Source organism: Vitis vinifera, chromosome 3 (genome assembly GCF_030704535.1).
Source record: "Vitis vinifera cultivar Pinot Noir 40024 chromosome 3, ASM3070453v1".
Classification (NCBI taxonomy): Eukaryota; Viridiplantae; Streptophyta; class Magnoliopsida; order Vitales; family Vitaceae; genus Vitis; species Vitis vinifera.
In genome coordinates this window covers 5,803,230-5,827,422 of record NC_081807.1, presented here as the reverse complement: position 1 = coordinate 5,827,422, position 24,193 = coordinate 5,803,230, and the positions used below count along the sequence as shown (strand labels likewise).

At 35.1% G+C, this 24,193-nt stretch overlaps 1 protein-coding gene across 1 annotated transcript; it reads left to right on the top strand.

The window, feature by feature from the left end:
• Window positions 1-6,050: 6,050 nt before the first annotated feature.
• On the top strand, window positions 6,051-22,407 carry LOC100241923 (polyadenylate-binding protein 2-like). Its single transcript, XM_002285154.4, has 9 exons — window positions 6,051-6,927; window positions 13,132-13,250; window positions 13,370-14,026; window positions 14,123-14,200; window positions 14,291-14,380; window positions 14,723-14,860; window positions 20,909-21,088; window positions 21,185-21,388; window positions 21,937-22,407. The coding sequence occupies exons 1-9, from the start codon at window positions 6,678-6,680 to the stop codon at window positions 22,165-22,167; spliced, it is 1,947 nt and encodes a 648-aa protein (XP_002285190.1). The 5' UTR covers window positions 6,051-6,677; the 3' UTR covers window positions 22,168-22,407.
• The last annotated feature ends 1,786 nt before the right edge of the window (window positions 22,408-24,193 follow it).

The following is a 24,193-nucleotide window of genomic DNA, read 5'->3' as shown; positions in this document are numbered from 1 at the left end:
TCAAAATAGAAGAAAGAAATAAGAAAAATGTTGGCTTAGCAGCCTGGCTTGAGATGCGTCACTTTCTTGGAACATTCCAGTTGTTTACCGACCACATACTGTTCGATAAAATTCAATTCTCCGCAAAAGGCGCTGATGAAATTGTCAAATATAAAATTAAGATGATTTTGCAAGGAAATATCCCAAAGGTTGACTTCAAGAATTCAAAATATGAAGACCATTCTTTTGGCGATTCTTCTGAGGGTGTCACTTAAATATTATATTGAAGCTTATTGTAAATTATTAAATCAGGTGGAGTGGGTATCTAAACCAGCGGTTCAATGAATTAGATTAGAGTTTGAAACGATACAAGACATTTATTTTGTGCTTATCAAACTTCTATACCCTACTTTTAAAAGTAGGAGTCTATCTAACCATTTAATTTGGTAGGAGAGTCTTTTTCATGTGATATCTAATTCCATCTTTTTTATCGTTTAAGTTGTTAGTTAGTTAGATTTCCCTAAATAGGAATCGCAACGAGATAGGATTCAATACGTGTCACTCATTTCAATGTCTCGTTTATTTATTTATTCTCGTCCCAGCCAAAAAAAAATAAAAAATTTAATGTGGTAGGATGAGTATAAGAAATTCTTATACTCGTACTATATTCATTTTTCTTATTTTTAAATTTTAAACTTTATTAAAAATAAATATATTAGAAATTATTATAATTTATTTGCATGAAAAGTAATATTTTATTTATATTAAAAAAAAGTTGAAAAAAATAACTAAAATAATTTTTTATTTAAATTTATGTATAATTGGGGGACAACACAATAAAATCATACCTAAATCCATCCCAAACTCATATGGGTTTTTAAGAACTTTCTTGTTTATCTTTATCCTAATCTCCTCCTATTAGGGATGAGGTAGGTACCAAAGAAACCGACCCCATTGTCATCCTTATTGTCCCAAAAAAAATAGCTAGGTATAAGAATAAACTAATCTCATCATAATGGTTTTCATGATATTTCTCCTATTCACACAATCTCTATTTATATTTGTAAGCAAAAAAACTTTACAAATTCTATTCAAATCCGAGTTCTTTACAAATTCTATACAATATGAATTCTCAAATAAGACTTTTAATTGAATTATTTCATTGTAAGTAAAATTGAGAAAACAAAAGTTCTTTGAATAATCAATCACAAATAATTCAATGGCTCCAAAATAAAGGTAGAATTTAGTATTGCAGGTTGGGTCATGACTCATGAGAATGATGATTTCCAAGCACGCTTTTAATAAACTACTTGATAGAATTAAGTTTACCAATGACATTTCTACTACAAGAATTAAATTTTTGGGCCACATTTTTACTATCATCATCGAGCTAGAGCTTTAAAGGCTTTGATTTCAATGATATAAAATTGGTATTTGAAAACTTCAAAGAGATGGGCGTTTCAAAAGTATGTTTGGCCAAATGATTTTAAAATAATTTCCTGTTTTCAAAAAATAAAAAGTAATTTTGAAATTTTATAATATTGGTTGTTGTTTTCTAAAAATAATTTTTAAAAATAAAGTAAACAATATAATAATTTTCAAACGAGGAATAGAGGTTGCTTTTAGTATTTTTTTTTTTTAATGAAAGAAAATTATGAGGAAATGAAAGGAATTTAAAAAATATATATATAATAAAAAAAATGAATAAAGTAAAATATAAATATCCTCGTTTGAATTCTCTTTGCACAGTTCTCTTCGATCATCCATATATTCCTTGTTTTAGCTCTGATGTGTGTACTGTTTGAAGCGTTGAACTCCTGACTCGTAAGCTTCGAAACGATATATAGTATTCCCAATAATAACTTTGGAAATTACTCTAAATCTTACCTCAAAGTCATAGTATATGTTGCAGTTAGATTTTTAGTTCCAATTTGAATGTTTGAACTTCAAGGTATATTCTTCAACCTGGTTTTTCATATTTGCTTGATCTCCAACTCTTTTCATAACTTTCGTTTTTCATCTCTCATGCTATGAATTACCTCATTCTCATTTGTCAAAACTTTTCTCATACTTCACACTCTTGGAGCTCGTTTTAAACATATCTAGTCTCTTCTCTACCATGATTGAAAATGATGTCTTCAACTTGCATCATTTTCATCATTTAAGTATGAGATTTAACTCAAGATATATGTTAGATCCATGGTTAGGGTTTTAACAATAATTCAAGTTAAGTTAGATGAATTGAACCTTTGTATTTTCATAATTCCTTTCTATATATGCCATCAAAGCATAATTTCTAGCTTCAATCACATCTACATGTTCAACTCATCTCTAATGCATCAATGTGCATTGCCCCACACCTTGGAGCTCAACCTCATGCCATACTAAGGCACCCATGACACATTAGGTTTGTTGTCTATGTATGTACCACCATGTTTGCCTCAGTCAAGTTGCTACAATGACAACCTATGTTGTATCCAAGTTTTTCTTGGTTGAAGCAATGAGTCATGACATTGCACTCATGGCTTGTCATTCTCATGCACAAAGCATTGCACTCATGTCCCATGTATCAACCACATATCTAAGTTGGTTATGTTGCTATAGCATCACCATGTCATGCTTTCCTTAGTGTCACAACATGCCTTGGCATTGCACCTATGGCCCATATAGTTGCCTCGGTACACAAAGTTGAGCACCTTTATGCCAGTATCGGGAAAGAAGAGGTTGGACCACTCCTCATGCCATTATGACCACAAGTTACATGCCACACATGTCGTGGAGCCCATGTGTGTGTACTAACATGCTCATCTATGTGCCATGACTATGCCTCAGTGCCCCATTGGTACAACTAAGACCTTGCCTTGGTATCCACCTTTATTAGAAAAATTAGGCTAATACAACCTAAAGTAATTACCCTAGAGGAAGGTGAATAAGGTGATAGTCTCTTTTTACAAATTTAAATTATATGAATGCAATAGACAATTATATGAAAATATATAATAAAACAATATAAAAACAATTGCATATAAAGTAAAAGAGTAGGAAATAGAGAATGCAAACACAAGATTTTTATAGTAGTTCGACGCAACTTGACCTACATACATTCTACTCTAACTTCAATCCCAAGCTTAAAGTTCTACTATTTCAAGGCTTCCAAACCAAACCTTCAAGCAATACAATTGGATTATAATTTCAATCCACCCTCTTGAACTTTTGGCTCCACGTACCCTTTACAATCCTCAAGAGATATCTCACTCTTGAACAACCCCTCAAGTTATACCCCACACTTGAGAATCCCTAAGTGATACCTCACACTTAGATTCTTCATCTCAAAGATTTACAAATAATTTTATAAAATCCTAGTACAAAACTTTAGACTCAAATGTACAAGAAAAATTAGGATTAAATGGTGTACTAAAAATATGCAAGTTTTAGAATAATAGTGCACTAACAAACATTCTCCCAAGGTTCAAATATATTCAAGAAATGTTTAGGAAGATTAAGTTTTTGAAATAATGAAGATTAAAGCTTTTTTATAGAGAAAAACAATCGGACTAACCATTGGGGATTCTATCGATCGAGTTAGGGGTCAACCGGTTGACTAGCTGTTAACATTTAATACTTGGCAGGTGACCGTTGGATCTCAACTACCCCTTGACTGAACCTCGACTGGTTGAGGTTCAACCTTGACCAGTTGAACTAGCGTTCTAGAAGAGAGAGAAGGTTTTTGTACCATTCGACCGATTGAGCTAAACAGGTTGACTGGTTCCTCATCCGGTTCAACTAGTTGAGTTGTTTTTGGTTCAACAACCATCATTTTCAATTTAAAACCTTTTAAATAAGTTTGAAAAACATTTAACACAAGGTTTTAGTTGAAAACATGAAATCATCCAATTTTAAAGGATTTAAAACAAAATTAGTTTTGGATGATTTTGGTGCATAAATTAAGAATGTAATGCATGAAAAACCTAGTGCACTAACAACTTTACAAAGATATCCTATGAAGTTTAGGTCTTAAAAAACATTTCTCTTTGAGGACTTCTTCTTATTGATTTCCCTTTGACTTGATTTTGTCTTTGTGATTGCCACTTTGGAAATCTTCTTGCCTAATCACACTTGAAATATAATCATTAGTTTCAAACCTTATTTTGTTATCATCAAAATCGAAATTAATCAAACCTTGGTTTCACAACCTTGAGTCACCTACTTCCCTTTCTTCAAGACCATTTTTAACAGTTTTTGAAGTTCCTAGAAAAGACACCAATTATGCTTAAGGAGGAGTAATAGATTTATTTATTAATCAAATAAATCCATGTAAGCCTTGCATCAAGTATGGTTTGTTGTAGTGCATGTGACCTGCTTGCTATGCATAGGAGTGCATAGACGGGTTGGTGGTGTGTGAGGGTAGTGTGTGCAACCTAGTGTAGGGGCATTGTGCGCATGTGCACTTGTTGTATGTGACCTGAGCGTGGTATGCCACTACTACGCATAAGTGTTGCCCTAACTAGCCACGTCTTGTCTACTTTCCCTTAGAACCTCTAGTTCTACCTTGTTTCCTTCCCATGACCCTCATGGATGCAAACCCTATCCATAAGGCCCTTCATGTTGCAGTCTAAGTCAAGGGACAAACACAACCTTCCAATATCCTATAATAGCAACACACTATAATTCATTTAGAGACATGGAATTTCACTTTCACACACACACACACACACACATATAGATATATAACATTTCCTTTGTCTATGGTCATGGATACTTGTATTTTAGGAATTCTTACCCTAAGGTATCACGCCATAATTCATTTAGAGACATGAAATTTCACTTTCATACACACACACGCGTGTATATATATATAACATTTCCTTTGTCTACAGTCATGGATACTTGTATTTTTAGGAATTCCTACCCTACGATATTTGTCGATCTTCACTATATTTATGAATGGATCTTTCCGATGGTGTTTTGGGTCTTTCATCATATGTTTTTTTTTTTTTACCACTTTTCCTTTAAAAACTCACATATTGGTTGTTGTTCTCCCTATTGTCTGTTTTCAAGTCACCCATTATAATGCCTTGAAACTAAATTTTTAGTGTCTCCAATACTCTCAATGTTGCTAATGTTACAAATTTCGATTAATCTCAACAAAACATAGTATATCATAATAGAGAGTATTTATCAACTATGAGCAGTAGTTTCCAACAATTCAAATAATATCAGTGTTATTCAATTTTCATATAAGATTATAATTTTCTTAATGATAAATAACTTCAATATATTGATTGATTACACAATTCACATGTGAGGTATAATTATCATTTATGAAACCAAATTTAATGCAAAAGTAACTTTCCTACCTATTAAGTAATTTAACTTATCCTCAACTTTTAGGTTGGTCCCCTTTAATTTCTTTTCCTTCTCCAATTACAAACATGAAATGGTACTAAAGTAGGACTTACGACAATGAAAAACGACTTTTCAATAAAGGCTCGAGTTATCTTAGAATTAGTCATGCTATGATCTCAACATCTCTATCTAAACTAGGGAATCCCAAAATTGAAACATTCTAGAACAACTTCTAACTCTAGACTATTAATCTACATGTATTAAAAAAATTCTAGTATTCTTCAACTAAGGAATTTTTAAAAAACAATCCCAATAATAATAATAATAATAATAATAATAATAATAATAATAATTTAAAGGTCTTTTTGGTGGAACCTTTCAAGTCTATTGATTTTAAATATAATTTTTATTTTTATTTTCTCTATTTTTTCTTTATTTTTTTCTCCCATATCTTCCTTTAATTTTTTTCAAAAATCAAACACGACCTAAAATTCAATCTCTAGAGCAAGCAAAAATAATGTTTCTATTAATATTTACTAAATATTACAATTCCCTAGCACACTTGTTTGTGCTACTAGGATAGGTACCATTTCATTTTCCTATACTTGGAAAAAAGGTTTTTTTTTTTTTTAATTATGGGAATTAAACTAAAACCGGCTTAAGCTGGTAATCAAGTTACAGTTATGGATTCAAAAGAATCAAAACATATCATTAATACATGATTCAACTAAATTTTATATCGTACTTGACCTCCAAAGCCAACTCGCACTCACGCGCGTTCGGAGCATTTAATTCCTTCCAAGTTCCAACTATCGATCACGCATGACACGCGCCTTTGAAGCGCTTGGAAAGACCACCAGTGTTCCGCAGAACCTCGGAGCACCCTTATCTACAATCAGCAACCGTTAAAATCCAGCCTACTTGGTCGCGTGGGGTCAAATCCAGATCCTACGGCTGAGATTCCGCCTATAGATCATCCTAGGGTTTGAACCGACCCACGCAAGTATTTAATCGTCACCGCCTCCAACCGCTGCTGCAGTGCAGTTGAACCTGCCCTCAAAAGCTCTCACTTTCTTCTCCGCTGCCGTCGCCGGGGACGACCTCCTCTGTCATCCGTCGGTCCTCCGACCATTTATCTCTACCTATCCTTCCCTCTCCTCCCTGAAAAGAAAACAAAAAAGAAAATTTCTACGAGTCTTCGTGTGCGTTCCTTTTGAATCAGTCGTACGGTGTAGTTTCTTTCTCTCTAGGGTTTGGTTTTATCAATAACAGAGGAGGGGGAAGAGAAAAAAGGACAAAAAAAATATAAAATTGTGAGCAAAAGAGAAAATTTTTTTGGCTGTGTTGTTGAGATGGCGGCACAGGTTCAAGTTCAGCCTCAGGGTCCGGGACCCGCTCCCAACGGCGCGGCTGGCGCCGGTGGCAATCAGTTCGTAACGACGTCGTTGTATGTCGGCGACCTGGAGTTGAATGTCAACGATTCGCAGCTGTACGATCTGTTTAGCCAAATGGGAGCGGTGGTTTCCGTTCGGGTTTGCCGCGACTTGAGCACTCGAAGATCACTCGGTTATGGTTATGTTAATTATAGCAATCCCCAAGACGGTTAGTAGCATGGATTTTGATTGATTGATTTTTCATTTCTTTTTTGGTTATTTTGAAAATACATCTGAATCAACATGCTTATATTGATGCCTAATATGTGAATTGATTCTTTATTTCTATTTTCAATTTTTTATTTGAATGGATTGATTGAAGATGGGGGAGGGGGAATTTTTGCTAGATTTTTCTGGCTTAGGGTCTTATGTCTCAAGTGGAAACTTAGTTTAAGGCAACTAATTGACACAATGTGAATCCCATACTGGAAAGAAACTGAAATTGTTGTTTTCATGGGATGCCTAATTTAAAGATGCGATTGAAACAAAACTTTGATTCTGTTTTTTATTGGAGAATGGAGAAGATGTTTGATGCATCCAATGGGGGGAAGGTAGTGTATACAAAACAATTTCAGATATTAACAACACCGGTTGTTGTAGTTCTAAATCAGGGTATGGGGTGTGTGGAATTTAGCTTTGAATTGAATTGAACTTCTCTTACCCCAGAACACAAATTGCTTTGTTAATGATACATTACGTGAATATATCAGCAGAAGACATAACAAACAAAATGTGAAATTCTTAACATAGTTGTATATAATTGATGATAGAAAATATGAAGTCACTCTTAGGCTGCATTCATTATCTTGAGATATCACCTCCCACAGAATACAATGTCTATGTTAATGATTGGTTTGTTGTTAGATAAAGATCTGGAAATCATATCTCAGATCGAGTGTTTGATATTTTAAAAAAGTAAAACAAATGTTGGACTGGAACACTCCAGTGCTTTGGGTACTACGGATCCCTCTGCCTACCATTAAAAAGTAAAACAAAATTTTTACCCCTGGTGTTATCTATTTAGAAAAAACAAAAAACATGAAACATTTCTCATGTTAAGCATTATTTGGAGACTTCTTTGAACTTATTTCTATCGGATGACTTTTTGTTCATTTATTAATGATATTAATAATTTTAAGTATTGCATATTAAATTGATTATAAATCAGGTCATATATTAACCATATGAAATAATACATCAAATTACATTATGTTATCTCATCATTAAATATGTATAATTATTTCATATAAAATAAAAAACATCAAATTATATTGTAGCTTGTTGTTACCTTAATTATGTTGTGTATATAAATATAATTTTGTATCACAAAATAAAAAGTATGAGAAGGAAAGAACTTGAATAAATTAAAAAGAGATGGAGGAAAGTAAGAGGAACTGAGATTCCTATCAAAAAAAAAAAAAAAAAGTAAGAGGAACTGAGATTTCTGATCCATGAGATAAGTATATTTAATCTTTCCATTGAGATTTAATGGGATATGAGAAAAACTCGGGATAAACTATTGAGTTGTTAATAAAATATGGGGTAAATGGGAATCATATATCATGTTCCATGTTCTTATCCCACATTGTTTTAACGATAGCAGCTCATTAAGTGTTACTGTTTTGTTTTTATTAAATTTAAAACTTCAATGTATACATGGATGATAACTTTACAGGGTGGATCTTATAATTTTGCATTTGATGCACCTAACAAGCCTTTGTAGGAACATAGAAGAGAGAAGAAAGTTTACCAAGTGGACATCAAGGAGAGGGACATCAAAATTGACTAGCAAAAATGTTTTAGCTTGATATGCTACAGATTAGATGGAGTCAATGGTGCTTCTTCGTGTGCTTACAATTCTGTTCCAACAACAGCCTACCAGATCTTTTTTAAGAAAAAAATGGAAATAACTTCTCTATGGAAAATTGAACAGCAAAAAGAAAGTATTGGCTTAATATGGTAGATCATTTGAAGTAAAGGGTGCTTACAATTCCATTCCAACACTACCCTTACTGGATCTTTTTAACCAAAATGGAAACAACATCTCCTTTGTGGGTAAAGCCCGCAAAAAGTCTTGGAAGGCGGCCCATTATGTATCTTTTTGGATGGTGTGGAAGGAAAGGAGCATGCTAACATTTGATAATTAGGAGTTTTTAGTCCAAAGGATGAAAAATTCTTTTGTTTGTAATTTGTGGTCTTGGTCTAGGGTGTTTGTAGATATGGACCCTATTTCTCTTGTTAGCTTTGTTGATTGGCTAGGTTCTAAGTGAGGGCAGGTGATATTTTTTGTTTCTCTTCCTCTCCCGCTTGGGTGAGCATTTGGATGGCCGATGTATACTTCTTGTATACTTTAGGATGCTGTTTTGACATTTCCTTTTTTATTTATATATACTATTTGTTCTTACCTATTAAGAAAAACATCTCTATGCAAAGGAATCTAGTTCCGTGATAGTCAAGCCCAAGAATAATCGAAATGTCTACAGAATAGGCAAGTGCCACTGTTTACTTTAAAACAAGTGATGTTCAAACATATTTTTGCTCTCGTGTGCCAAAGAATGGCTGACTTTTGAACATGGAATTACAAATTTAACCTTATCATACCAATAAATCAGGTCCAAAGTAATGGATTCAGTCAAGCCCAACCCACCCTTTTGGGACAGGTTTTAGTTGATCAACTTGACCTTACATTCACCCCAATTGTTCAGATTGGAGAGAGAGAGGAGGGAGAGAGATCCAGAACCTACATGGTTCCTTCATTCTTCCATGCCAAACCCAGAAACTCATTTCACACCTGACCCAAAACTTCAACAAAACCATTGCTTGATGGACAAAAGACTAGGTAAGAGCAATTTGCAACACATACCTATGCAGGGACAATTACACGCTTCACAAGTACACATGTAAATCAATCCTCATTCCTCATGCATACATCCCTAGACAAATCATATATATAATTTTGCGAGCTATGTCAGTCTTCCTCTTCCTAATTCTTGTTTGGGTTTTTGTTCAAATTCTTTTCTTCTTGTCATCAAAATTATTTGTCATGTTTTGAAATTTCTCTAGCTCATATAGTTCTTAATGCTTTAATAATGGGGAAGTTCAGACAATGGTTCATTATTCTGCCTTCTCCTTCTTTTACCTTCAAATTCATGGGAGAACCTTACCTTTTAACTCCTTTATTATTTTTCATTATTGATTTCTTATTCACTAGTTGGAGGTTGGGTTTTTCTGAGTCAGGCTTTGTGCAAAATGGCTTGGGTTTGGCCTCAAACTAACTCAATACGCTTCTTTCATATATGATGAATCATCCAACAATTCTTTTGCAATCTATTGTGAAGATTAAAGCCTGTCCAAATTATTTGCCTTTTCATTTCTTCTTGGCCATAAACTAGGTTGAGCATCAATTCCTAATATTTGTGTTATGAATTTTTAGAACTCATCATAAAAAATTGGTGGTATAGCATTGCTCTCAACATGATCATGTGAACAACAAGAAAGTAAGTAATATGAAGTATCATGTATTATAACTATATCTATACTTGTATTAAAGAAAGTAATAGATTTGTACAAAAGCAGGAAGGATGAGAATTTTTTTTAGAAAGGAGCATCATAACTAATTGAATGATGTGATACATTTATAGTGAAAATTGATAAATACCGAATGGTTTACATGAGATTTACAACATGTGCAAATTGTGTGCAATTTCTTAACTAAGTCAAAAGAAATATTTTTTTACTCTTGAGCACTTTCATTTCTCAACAAGAATATATGGATCATGTGATCCATTGCTTAGTATATTGTGAAGTATCACTTCATAATTGAAAATGATATAAACCCATTAGGGTAGCCTAGTTGGTTGGAAGTATGATCCCAGTAAGCAACACATGGTCCTGGGTTCGAATCCTGTCATTGATGATATCTTGAATTCATTCGATGCTAGTTGTTTTGGGGTTGTCAACACCCCGAGGTTTGGGTCTCCATGGAGAGTTCTAAGGGCGTGGCCATAAAAAGTTTGTTATAAAAAAAATAAAAATGAAAACGATATAAACAATAAATAACATGGAATATAGAGCATGTGCAAATCATGTGCAATACCCTTGTACATGTATCTCTATAGGTGTGGTGATAGCCCTTATATTTGATTTGGAAAAGTTTGAGAACACCTTATGCAAACACTATTTTGGCGTCAACTAGATCACCTACTTGATCCTATGACTGAAATTTTGGGTCCAAACCATCCTAGGATTTAAACCATCCCACCTAGCTATTTAAACGTTCACATACCATGTCGATAGTGCAATTGAAAGTACTCACTCTAAAACCATCACCCCCCATTTCTGTTTTTTTTTCTTATACTTCCTTCTCGGCAACATCAACCCTATTCAATCCTCATTCAAACCTCTGAGCAAATATTTCCACCTATCATCCCCATTCATTATTCATAGAAAAGAAAAAGAAAAAGAAACAATCTACGAGGGCTTTTGTGTATTTTGTTTGATTCCATCGAATTATGCCATTTTCTTTGTGCTAGGGTTTAGTTATATCCATAAAAAGAGGAGAGGAAAGGAAAGAGGGGGGGAACTTCAAAAAAGAGAACTGAATTTTTTAAGAGTGGGTGGTGAAATGGCAGAGGTTCAAGATCATGAGGGTCTTCTATCTGGTACAAATGATGAGCCAAACATTGGACCTAGCAGGTTTGCATCAGCATCATTGTATGTGGGAGATCTGGATTTGAATGTGACTGATTCCCAGCTTCACGATCTCTTTAGCCAATTAGCTCAGGTGGTTTCCATTAGGGTTTGTCGAGACTCGACCACTCACAGATCACTTGGTTACGGTTATGTTAATTATACGGACCTCGAAGATGGTTAGTTGTGTAAATTTGCTTTTTTTGTTTTGGTTTTCTTAATGTGTTGTTTAGATCTTAATAATTGTGAGGCAAAGGAAAAGGTAACAGAAGAAAGAAAGGAAACGAAAATGTGAAGGAAAGAAACAAGTTTGAGCCTTGTCAATCTTTTTGCCCTTGCCTATAATTGTGTTCATTTTTTCTTGGACAAATATTAGGAGTTTAAAAATGTTATTTTTCACATTATTTTCATTATATTTCCATTTTCTTCACATTTTCCATCTCAACCATACAAGAAAAATTGATGTTCTCAATTTGTTTTTTTCCTTTTCCCTCATAGTTTGGAAGATCCCAATGCAGCCTGTTAAATTTTATTTATGTTATTGATATTGATATTCAAAATTTATTTAAATGTGGATTTAATTGTTTAGATTATGTATTTATTTAGTTTCCATCCCTGTTTTCATTTTACTGGCTTGTTTGGATATTTTGGATTTCTATTAAGAGTATAAGTTTCTACCCATGAAACAGAGGGTTGGTCTATGGAAAACAAAAACTTAATGTTACTTTATAATTAACTAGAAGTGCAAGAGTGAATAGTTAATTGATACAATTTGAACTTCACATTGTAGAAGTGAGAGATTGGTAAGAAGAAGGCAGAAGTGAGATATTGTCATTTAAACGTGACTAACTGACTTCTCTGAATGTGTTGTTCTGTTCTTACAAATGGAAACATGTTTGATAAGTGGCCACTGCTTAAGAGCATATTGCTGAGTATTTTGAGGTGAACTTGGTGAACTAAGCTCCTTTTGGATCTTTGAAGGAAGGAGAGGGAAGAAAGAAAGAATCAGGAATGGTTTCCCTTGTTAAAATTTTCCTTATTGTATATTTCGTTCCTTGTCCTTATTCTCTCTCAGAGGAGATAATATGGCCCATTTACATTGTGGAAAGAATGAGTAGACAATACCTTGTAAGACAATATCTTGTTGTTGTCAGACTGCTTTTTTCTTTTCTGTTTGGTCATTTCTTGGATACTTTGTGTGCACATGGGTTGCACCCTCTTTTTTTGTTGGGCATTTATTCTATTGCAATTACCCTAATTTCCTATAAAAAGGTTATTTTTTTCTTACATACAACACAGAGTATAACTGCTTTTCCAAGCTCCAAAGATAGGAAACAATATGAGAGTTATTAATAATTTCTAAGATCACTTGTTACATGTGGTAGATTTATGGTTTTGTATGTAAATTCTATGAGATATTATGTTTTTTTATTTTATCTTACATACAACATAGGGTATAACTGCTTTTCCAAGGTCCAATAGATACGAAAAAATATGAGAGTTATTAATAATTTCTAAGATCACTTGTTACATGTGATAGATTGATGGTTTTGTATATAAGTTCCATGAGATATTATGTTTTTATTTTATTTTATTTTTCTTAGTCATTATGAACTGAGGTGAAAATTTCCCAATCTTCTTTTCAATTTCTGTTTCTTACATATTTTAATTTATATTTTGACAGCTGCAAGGGCATTGGATGTGTTGAATTTCACTCCTCTCAATGGAAAGCCAATTAGGATTATGTATTCCCATCGTGACCCTAGTATCCGCAAAAGTGGAACTGGAAATATATTTATTAAGGTATTAATATCTTTTGGTTTTGTGCTTAATGCATGTGGTCTCACTTAGATTGAAAGGGTTTTTCAGGTTTCATTTGTTTTGTTTCCTGACCAAGTTAACATATGCTTTGAACTTGCCAGAATTTGGATAAAGGGATTGACCACAAAGCATTGCATGACACTTTTTCCGCATTTGGTAACATTCTCTCATGTAAGGTAGCCACTGATGCATCTGGAATGTCAAAAGGCCATGGTTTTGTACAATTTGATAGTGAGGAGGCTGCCCAGAAAGCAATTGACAAGCTGAATGGCATGCTTTTGAATGATAAGCAAGTTTTTGTGGGACCGTTTGTTCGTAAGCAGGAACGGGAGAGTACAATCAACAAGGAAAAATTCAATAATGTGTTTGTGAAAAATATCTCTGAAGGAATGACAGAAGAAGATCTGACGAGAATTTTTGGTGAATTTGGGCCAATCACTAGTGTTGTGGTGATGAGAGATGGTGATGGAAAATCAAAGTGCTTTGGATTTGTCAACTTTGAGAATGTGGATGATGCTGCTATGTCTGTTGAGGCTCTTAATGGGCAGAAATTTGATGATAAGGAGTGGTATGTTGGGAAGGCCCAGAAAAAATCTGAAAGGGAAATTGAATTAAAAAGTCGATTTGAACAGAATATGAAGGAGGCAGTTGACAAATTTCAAGGAGCAAACCTCTACATCAAAAATTTAGATGATAGCATTGGTGATGATAAACTAAAGGAATTGTTTGCTCAGTTTGGTACAATTACTTCATGCAAGGTCTGTAGCATCTATTTCTTGAACAGGAAAATACCTGCATAAGCAATCCTTTTAATCTATTTGCTGAAGCTTTGTATTCCTTTGATATCTCGACAGGTTATGCGAGATCCCAATGGTTTAAGTAGAGGATCAGGGTTTGTTGCATTCTCATCTCCTGAGGAGGCATCTAGAGCTGTGAGTTGTTTTGATTGTGTGTGTTGGTGAAAACCTTTACATATTTTTCCTCTTATAAAAAAAATAATATATATTTCTTTGTTTTGATAGCTTGCTGAGATGAATAGCAAAATGGTTGTTAGCAAACCTTTATATGTTGCCCTTGCGCAACGTAAAGAAGATAGAAGAGCAAGGTTGCAGGTATTTATGTTTTTGTTTTTTCATTGTTTTGAACTCTCAACTAACTGGAATTGAACAGAAAAGGATGGTACTGATTATAATGATGTTGCAACATATAAATGCTGTGTGCTTTTCTCCTAGAATACCTAAATTCATTTTCATATGGGCTATTTGCCAAAAAGAATGGGAGACACATGCAATGAGTTAGATTTTTTACCCTGCACCATCTTCTATGTTGAGAGTGTTGGAAGCGTTTCTCATGTGAGCACATGTCAAATGGGCATTATAGTCATGGGGTTATTCTGATGCCTGGTAGTTGTGTGGTTCTTCATGCTTAAGCCAAATTTCCATTTGCTTTTTCAGGCTCAATTTTCTCAAATGCGTCCTGTTCCAATGCCACCTTCCGTTGTTCCTCGTTTGCCAATGTATCCACCCAGTGGTCCTGGTCTTGGACAACAAATGTTCTACGGTCAAGCGCCACCTGCTATTATTCCTCCTCAAGTAATCCTTTTCTCTTGACATTTGCATCCTTAACATTTTTGGTTCCTTTATTGGATATATTATAAAAGTTCATAGCATTCTTTGGATCATTTAAATGAGCATTCTTATCTGAAAGTTCTGTTTGGTTAAGGAGTTTGGGTAGATGCTTTCCTCTGTTTCATAGAGCTCATCCATTGAGAAGCTGTGGTGCCATATATCAATTTCTTGTTTGTGCATGTAGTTTGAGATAAATGCCAAGCGTTGCTTATTAATGGTGATTTGATGACATTATTTTCCAGAAGAAGGGAATTAACACTGAGTTTTTGTATGACAGTACAGTTCTAATCTGACGTTTGAAAAAATGCATTGATTTTACTTTGCTTGAGCACTTCTGTTGGTTGGTTAGGGAGTGAATCACTGTGTTAAGCTGAAATCTCTGATTACCTTGTGAAACAGGGGTCTGGGTATATAGATGGTTAAGGTGGCTTTTTCTTTTATATTATCAGTTCTTAACCACTCCTCCAACTGGCCTGTAGTAGCTCTCTCTGTCAGTTGTGCACTTCCCATCCTGCTGAAAGGGTTTAGACCAGTGTTTTGAAAAGCATTGCTGAGGTGTGCCTTGAAGCGCGCTCTAAGGTGAGGCGTCCAGAAAACGCCTTGAGGCGTTGAAAAAAAAAAAGGCAGCACATGAAAGGCGCACGCGTTTTGGCCTAAGGCCCTTTTGAGACGCACTCTGCATATGCCTTTTACTCCTCATAGTTAGATGCGTGAGCCTTTTGGTTGTTGAGGTGGCCAACCCAAAAAACAAGAACTTTTGAAGAAAACCTATCATTTAACCCCTAAATCCTCAAACTCTCAAAGAGAAAACAGAATAGAGAAAGAAATTGAGAGAAACCTAACCCTAACTCTCCGCGTCATTGGCTGATTGAAGATCCAACTTTTCTTCGACAATCTCCTTGCTAAGACGGAACAGCCTACTCCATCCTCACTCTGCGACATCACCCCATGATGATGTTTTGTGGCAGAGCTTCTTCCTTATCTCGAAAGGTGTTGTCTTCTTTTTCTGCGGAGCTTCTCCTCTCAGTCTCACTTCTCTCTCTCTCACTTCACCCAACAATCTCACCACACCACTTACACTCGGAACTCTTTTTTAATATTTATATTGTTTTATATTCCTCACCCCACGACCACACATTTGAGTATATTATTTTTGTTTCTTTCCACTCTTTTAATTTTTTTGTCTTGCCTCACCACACACTGAATTTTTTTACTCTTTTTTCTCAAATCACCACTTCTCACTTTCTGCCCTCACGCCCACAGTCCACACTCCACAGAAACATGTTTTCATTATTATTGTTATTATTTTTGTTGCTTTTTTGAACGACAAATTAAAATTAAATAAAATAAAATTATTTTGATTTATTGAATTATTAGATTGCTGTACAATATGGTTACTTTTATAATTCTAATGGATTATTTTTCATGTTTTTTATTGATGCAATTTTATTTAAAATATTTATTAATTACAAAAAATGAGGGTCTCAAAAGGCTTATGCCTCAACACTTTGAGGCTTACGCCTCGCCTCATGGACACAAAAATGCCTTGCCTTATGCTTTTACCTTTGAAAACTTTGATTTAGACTCCTCCATGTGTTAACCTTTGACTAATGAAACATTTGGCTTGTAAGCTTAGATTAATTGTAGGTTATGTGGTGTTTGCTAATCAAAATGCAATTTTTGGGGCAAGCAAACCAACTTGCCTAAAAGATATGGACCTACAATGTATATCTTATTAATATCTCCCTCGCTCATGTGCTGTAATTTTAGATAAGTTGATGCGAAATATGGTTAGAGAGGCTTGAACTAGAGACTTCCAGTTAATTATAACTATGATACCATCTTAAGCAGCTAATAGACAAAAATAAATAGATAGGGAAAGACTCAAACTCAAGACCTCCAAGTAACTAGAACTTTGATATCGTGTCAAGTGATTAACATTCCTAGAAGCTTTAGCTATCATGATATGAGCCCACGATGTATACTAGATTAATATTATCAATCTACAAAAAAAAAAAAGGGAAAAAACAATTAGTTTTTTGGCCTTGTGGGAGGGAGGATTAAAGTAACTTTATTTTTATTTTTTTTATAAGTAAAGAGAGTTTATTAATAAACGCTAAAAGCACACAAGAGTACATGAGTCCTATACAAAGAGCACCAAACAAAAACAAGAAAGAGGGTACACAAATACTCTCTTCCTCATCCAAGACCCAACCGATCTATAGAATCAACCAAATGAGTATAACTTCTGCCTATATACACCCTAACCCATAGAGAAATTGTTAAGGGAAATATTTTAGCCTTTTTTTTTTTTGATCAGAAACGAAGAGAAATATATTAATAGAAGGAAAGAAGGGAAATATTTTAGCCTTTGATCTAACAATTCCTCACATTCAAAGAATCTCTTATTTGTTTCCTTCCAGATTGTCCAGAAAATACGAAGAGCAACTCTCCAAGCCTTACTACGCCTTCTGTTTACAAAAGAGTCATGCCAACCTAGGAGAGTCTCCCTAAGTGACTCATATATAACCCACCAAATATAAAAAATGAAGAACACCAGCTGCCATAAGATTCTCGCCTTGTCACTATGAAGGAGGATATGATCAATAGAGTCATGACTCCTCTTTACACAATGCACACCTATTTGTCAATGTCCACTCTCTTCTTTGAAGCTAATCCAATGTCAATACCTTTCCCTAGCAAGCCTCTCAAGTGAAGAAACTCACCTTCGAAGGAATCCACGAGGTCCATATTATCTTTAAAGAGAAAAGGATGGTATAATTTGTCTCCAACATAAAGTAAAGCCCTCTTACAAGGAAGACCCCTTTGTTATCTCCCTTCCAAACTACTCCATCCTCCTCCTCCCTCTTCATTGTTTGTCCTTGGACTTTAGATGGGAATCGTTCCATGACACCTAACTCCGAATCATTCTAGTTCCTAACAAAATGGAAGTTTTGATTTCCTCTTTCTCCATGTTGCTTCCAAAAATCAGCTACCCATGCCTTCTTCAAATCAAATGGGGTCAATATCTTTCCTTAGCAAGCCTCTCAAGTGAAGAAACTCACCTTAAAAGGAATCCACGAGTTCCATATTATCTTTAAAGAGAAAAGGATGGTATAATTTGTCTCCAACATAAAGTAAAGCCCTCTTACAAGGAAGACCCCTTTGTTATCTCCCTTCCAAACTACTCCATCCTCCTCCTCCCTCTTCATTGTTTGTCCTTAGACTTTAGATGGGAATTGTTCCATGACACCTAACTCCGAATCATTCTAGTTCCTAACAAAATGGAAGTTTCGATTTCCTCTTTCTCCATGTTGCTTCCAAAAATCAGCTACCCATGCCTTCTTCAAATCAAATAGGGCAAACAAGGACGGGAAAGTCTCACATAAGGGCTCCTCACTGCACATCTTTCCAAAACTTCACCCTACTCCCATTACCCACCGCAAAGGAAATCTTCGTTTTAAAAAATTTTCACCGCTTCCCAATCTCTTTCCAAAACCCAACCCCATAGGAATCTCTCACCGCTATTGACCCAAACCTCCTTTTTCCTCCCCAAACTTTCCCCTTATGATTTTCTTCCACAATGAATGTTTTTCACTAAAGGGATCACCAACACCATTGCAAAGAATGGCCATATTGATCAAAGGAAGAGAATGAACACCTAGTCCTTCTTTCAATTTTTCTTTACAAATGGTTGACTACTTGGCTAAGTGTATTTTATTCTCTAAGGTCCCTCCTCATAAAAAATCCCTTTGAATCTTCTCTAATCTCACCCTTACAATTCTTGGGATGGTAAAGTAACCTTTTTTGGGATTGTAGCTTTGCTTCTTAGAATTTATATGCACAAGACACTTGTTTCTTTTATCTTGGGTTGTGGTGGAGTGGATTAGATGATTAGATCTTTCAGGGGTGCTTTGATATGGTTGAAATAACTTTACTGTAAAGATAAATTTGGACAAACAAGATGGCATAAGTTAGAGAAGTTGTTATTGCCATCGAGTTGGTAGTTGGGATTAGGGTTGTAATATTTGATATTTGGTGCCTTTGCATCTTATCTTAGGCTATCGAGTTCTCTTTCAATGGAAAAGGTGGTTTGGTAGGTGGTGAGTTATACGGTGGGAGGAATTAGTCAATGCAAAAGTGATTTAAGGGGGTAATTTAAACTTGATTTAAAGCACAATCCTGCTTTAGGCCCAACTTACTTTATGCCCCTTTTTTAAGGTCTTGATCATTAGCAACCATTAGGATGGAATTACTAGAAAGAGGTTTCATTTCATTTGGAGTTGGGAAAGTCTACCTTGTTCTATGTTTATTTTAGACATTATGGAAGTAAAGAAATAGGAGGGTTTTTGAAGGCGTAGAAGAATAGGATCAAGCGAATGTGTTACTTTGGAGGGGGCTAGAGTGTATATAGATGATCTTTTTATGACCATAATATGCTTTAGGGATTGGTTGAGCTCCAACAAAGGAGAGGGAGATTGTTTTTTTGTTTGCTCTCTACCTTGTGTTGGCTTGATTTATATACATTGTGTGCTTTGGTGTGCCTTTTTTAGGCACTTTTAATATATTCTCTCATTTATATATATATATATATTATTTATTAATTAATTTATTTTTATTTAAATAAGCAAATGAGAATATATTAAAAGTGGCAATGAAAAAAATGGGGCACACACCTTATACACAAGTATGCATATAAAAAGTAAAAAAGAAACAATCGACAACCACAAGCTTAATTTAATACTTAGGGCACAACCACTTATTGAAGTCTATCAAGGATGGGGAATCAGCTTGAATATCATCTTAAAGAGACCCGCAAGACCACATGTATAGGCTGGAAATAAGGCAATCCTTAAGAGAATGGAAAGTGCCATTACCCCATAGATGAGGAGATGGTTAACCGATTCTTTTTCACTTTTTAAACATATAATAATAACTCACCAAAAACCATCTTGGTCTTTGGTTAGGATCCTTCTCCATGCCACTTCCCTTGCAAAGAAATCTACTTTGGTTGGAGCCCATGAGCCCCATGCTATCCTTGAGGGGAATGGCACTTCTCTCTCCACCTCCAAGGTAGAGTAGAAAGATTTCACTGAGAATTCTCTAATATATAATATTTGTAATTGTTATATTACAAAATTAGGCAGCAATTTCTGGAGTATCTAACCATGGTTGTCATGCAAGGACTTCAATGTTTAAGTTTCTAAGTCATTCTGATGTTGATGGATCAGTCAACTATGTGGAGAGTAGAATATGTTGTATAATGTTTGAAGCATTTTTGTTCTTCTAAAGGGTTTTGTTCATGCACTGATTTATCCAGTCTTTTCACTGTTTTTATTTATTCACAAAAGATTATTGGAAATATTATTTAAAGCCATGGATAATTGTTTTTGTTGTTAATGGGGTCTTTAATGTGTTTAGTTATTTATAGTTGGACACATTCGTCTTTTGTTTGTGATTCTTTGTTGTGTTTTCTCTGTATTCATATCTCATTCTTGTATCTAATGAGACAATGATTTAAAAGTATATATTCTTAACTGAACTCATGGTCCTAAATGGCATGGGATCTGGCATCAAGTAGTAGTTATAAGGCATGCAAAACAATGGTGGTGCCTCTCAAGAAAAGAAAAGTGGTGCTAGGATGAGATAATTCTCTAGGTTCAGAAATTTAGTTATGGATAGAGAGTAGCACTCTGATGTTGTTGAAAGGGATTCAGAACATTACATTTGAAATTATGTCTCAAATAGTTAGCATAAGTATCTGATAAAAAAAAAAAAGCGTAAGGAGAATAGTAACTTAGAGTTAACAAGCTTTTTTATTTATTTATTTTTAAAAAAAATTCCACTCCTTTTGGATCTTCTGGATTGATATGACCTATAAGTTTTTCTCCTTTTCAAATAAATGAAAATTTCTCCATTCATACTTTTTCCTTGAAATGATCCAAGTGCTGGATAAGACGATGCCAATATTTTAGTAACAAGTTTGGTTTCTATGGGCTTATGTTTTTTCAGCCTGGATTTGGGTATCAACAACAGCTTGTTCCTGGCATGAGGCCTGCTGGACCTCCTATGCCGAATTTCTTTGTGCCAATTGTTCAACAGGGGCAGCAGGGTCAGCGTCCAGGTGGCAGACGTGCTGGAGCTGTTCCTATGCAACAAACCCAGCAGCAAGTTCCCCTGATGCAGCAGCAGGTTGGTTATCACCTTTTCATTTTCTACTGTTTGATCTGTGATATTAGTTTGTGCATTTAGGATAATATTATGTCTGGTGGCCTGTGTGGATGACAGATGCTTCCAAGGGGGCGTGTCTTCCGCTACCCTCCAGGGCGTGGTCTATCCGATGTTCCAATGCCAGGTGTTGCTGGAGGCATGGTTTCTGTTCCATATGATATGGGTGGCATGCCATTGCATGATGCAGCAATATCTCAATCAATACCAGTCGGGGCTTTGGCTACGGCCCTTGCAAATGCTCCTCCTGCTGAGCAGCGGACGGTAAGTGTATATATAATCTTTTGGTTTTCCAGGGGGGTGGTAAAAACATTTTAATTATGCAGTGTGGGGTTACAGAAGCTATGACAGTATATATAGCTTTAACCAAGATACTAGATTTTATGAAATGGATGGATAAGTTCCATTAATGAAAGCCTGGGATTGAATTTCATTTTTTTTTTTTTTAATTTTATCAACATATGACAGTTATTAGAGCTCTGTATGCATGAAGCATGATCAATCAATTGGGCAACTCAAACAAATATGGGTGGCTTTGTTTGATTTTACATGCATAGATAGACAAATGATCTGTCTATATGTGGGCAATATTTTATTGAAGTTGTAATCTAGATTTTTTGAAGTATTTTTAAAAAGAATCATATAGTAGTCAAATCAATCAGATAACAACCTTTCTATCTGTAAATCCTGTTAATGACAAGCAATGCTTGGAAGTATTATGGTCCTGAAATGATAAAGAAAAACACTCATGAATTTTTGAATGTGTGATTTTCTGGTTGAATAACTGAATTTGATTTGTTGGGTTTCTGTAGATGCTGGGTGAGAATTTATACCCACTTGTGGAGCAGCTGGAGCCTGAGATGGCAGCCAAAGTGACTGGCATGCTTCTTGAGATGGACCAGACCGAGGTCTTGCACTTGCTCGAGTCCCCTGATGCTCTGAAAGCCAAGGTTGCAGAGGCTATGGAGGTTCTGAGGAATGTGGCTCAGCAGCAGCAGGCTACCAATGCAGCTGATCAGTTGGGTTCTTTGTCTCTAGAATGACCGCCTTTTCTTTCAAAGTTACTGGACTTGAGATTGGAGATATACTCATTGAAATGCTTGATTTTGGAACCCTTTTTGGTGTGGCTTTGATATAGTAGTTTTAAGCGAGTTTCTTCATTAGGGAAGACATTGATTGCAGTATAAACTTCTGAAGTTATTTTTTCTGTTGTTTTGAAGAATGTGACCGTTATGTGATACTGTTGGATTTGCATCTTTGACCATATACCTCTTTTGCCTTTATATCTTTTGTTTGAAATTATTTCCATAGTATTTATGCTGACTATATATCTTGAAATGTGCCTCAGCCGGAGTAGAACTTGAGCTACATTCTGCTGTTTGAGTTTTAATACCAGCACTTGAAATCAGCAGCACTCTCTCTTGAAACTGTCTATGGGTCTATCAAAAACCAGTGTGAACCACAAGAACAGGCAGAAGGAATGGATGAGAATGTAGGTCATGCTGGCACATATAGATTGAAGATGTTTTTAATTGCTTTTATTCGGTGATCTGAAAATGGGGATTATAAATGCTTTAGCTACATACATATAATGTTCCCTGGCTTCAGTGCTTCACTTCATTGCTCTGAATTGAATCAATTCTCGTAATGTTCTTCTGTTTGCCCACTTTACAATTAATAAGATTGGGTTTTTTCTTGAAGGATGCCTCACCCCAAAGGAGCCTCAAAGTCACCGTTTTAGGAATGAAGAGAAGAGACAAACTAGATGAGCATGTGTTGCTAATGAGCTTTTACTCGAAGTGAGTATTGCTCCTTCTAAAGTATTGTCTCTTCCATAAAACAAGCTTTCCCTAGAATTTCTTTTCTATCGTATTCCGAGCACTTACAAATTTGAGAGGATCTCCTAAAGGAAGGCTTGAATATTTGATGGCAAGGTTCCTAACCTTGCTTTTTAACACAAAAACTAGGTCTTTCACATTTATGACTTCCCCTACCAATATAACCTCACTCTTTTCAATGGTTATTTTTAATCTGAATATTGCCTTGAACCACATGAAGGCCTAACTTAAGTGCTCTAAATACTTTTGAAAAAAGTATGCTATGAGGAACAACAAATGGGAAACTTCCATCCCCTCCTTATCTCTTCCTTCGTTCCATGGCTAGAGATAAAGCCCCTTTCTTAGCTCTTGTTAGAATCAAGGGGAGACTATATTGCCGAAATGAAAAGTTGGGTGAGTGAAGGTTTCCTACCTTAAGTCCCTAGAGCTCTAAAAAAACATGTGGGACACGTTTGACAAGAATAGATAATTTCATCCTAAAAACACACCATTTGATCTATCTCACTCACTTGTGACCAAAGTTCATTTTATCCAAAAATGGCTGACAAAAAGTTTCAAGTTATGTGGTCATACACTTGAATGTGCGGCTTGTTGATAACCCCATTATTTGAACTCTTCAACCTTTTTGAGGCCTTATTACCAGCAAGGGTTGTATCTAAAATTTGTCTATCCTCCAAAAATGCATGTTGATATATTGAAAATTTATCCATTACCATTTTAAGTCTAGTAGACAAGACTTAGCTAGAAGGTTATCCAACCTCCCAACCAAGTTAATAGGTTTGAAATCTTTGAAGTCATTAGTTTTGCCTTTCTTAGGAAATAACATCACAGGAGTGGCATTTAGACTTCTCTTGAAGTAGCAGTTAAGAAATGACTCCCTAATAAAACCCATCACTCTATGTTTTACAAAATCTCAGCTCATATGACAAAACATCGTAGTAAATCATCAATTCCTAGAGCTTTATCCCCATACAAGCTAAACAGGGCAGCTAGAACTTCCTCTTCAAAGAATGATAACTCCAAGTTTCTAGATCATCGTAATCTAAAACTACCACTTACATTATTAGATCTCCCTTTCCTAAGTTCATAGAAGAGATTTTGGGCGACCTTGGATGCCGCCTTCTTGAAATCAACTTCAACCATCTTCCATTCACTTTTAACTTTAGATAAGAAATTTCCATTTTTCCACGCATTGGCCATTTTATAAAAGAATTTAATATTTTTGTTCTCC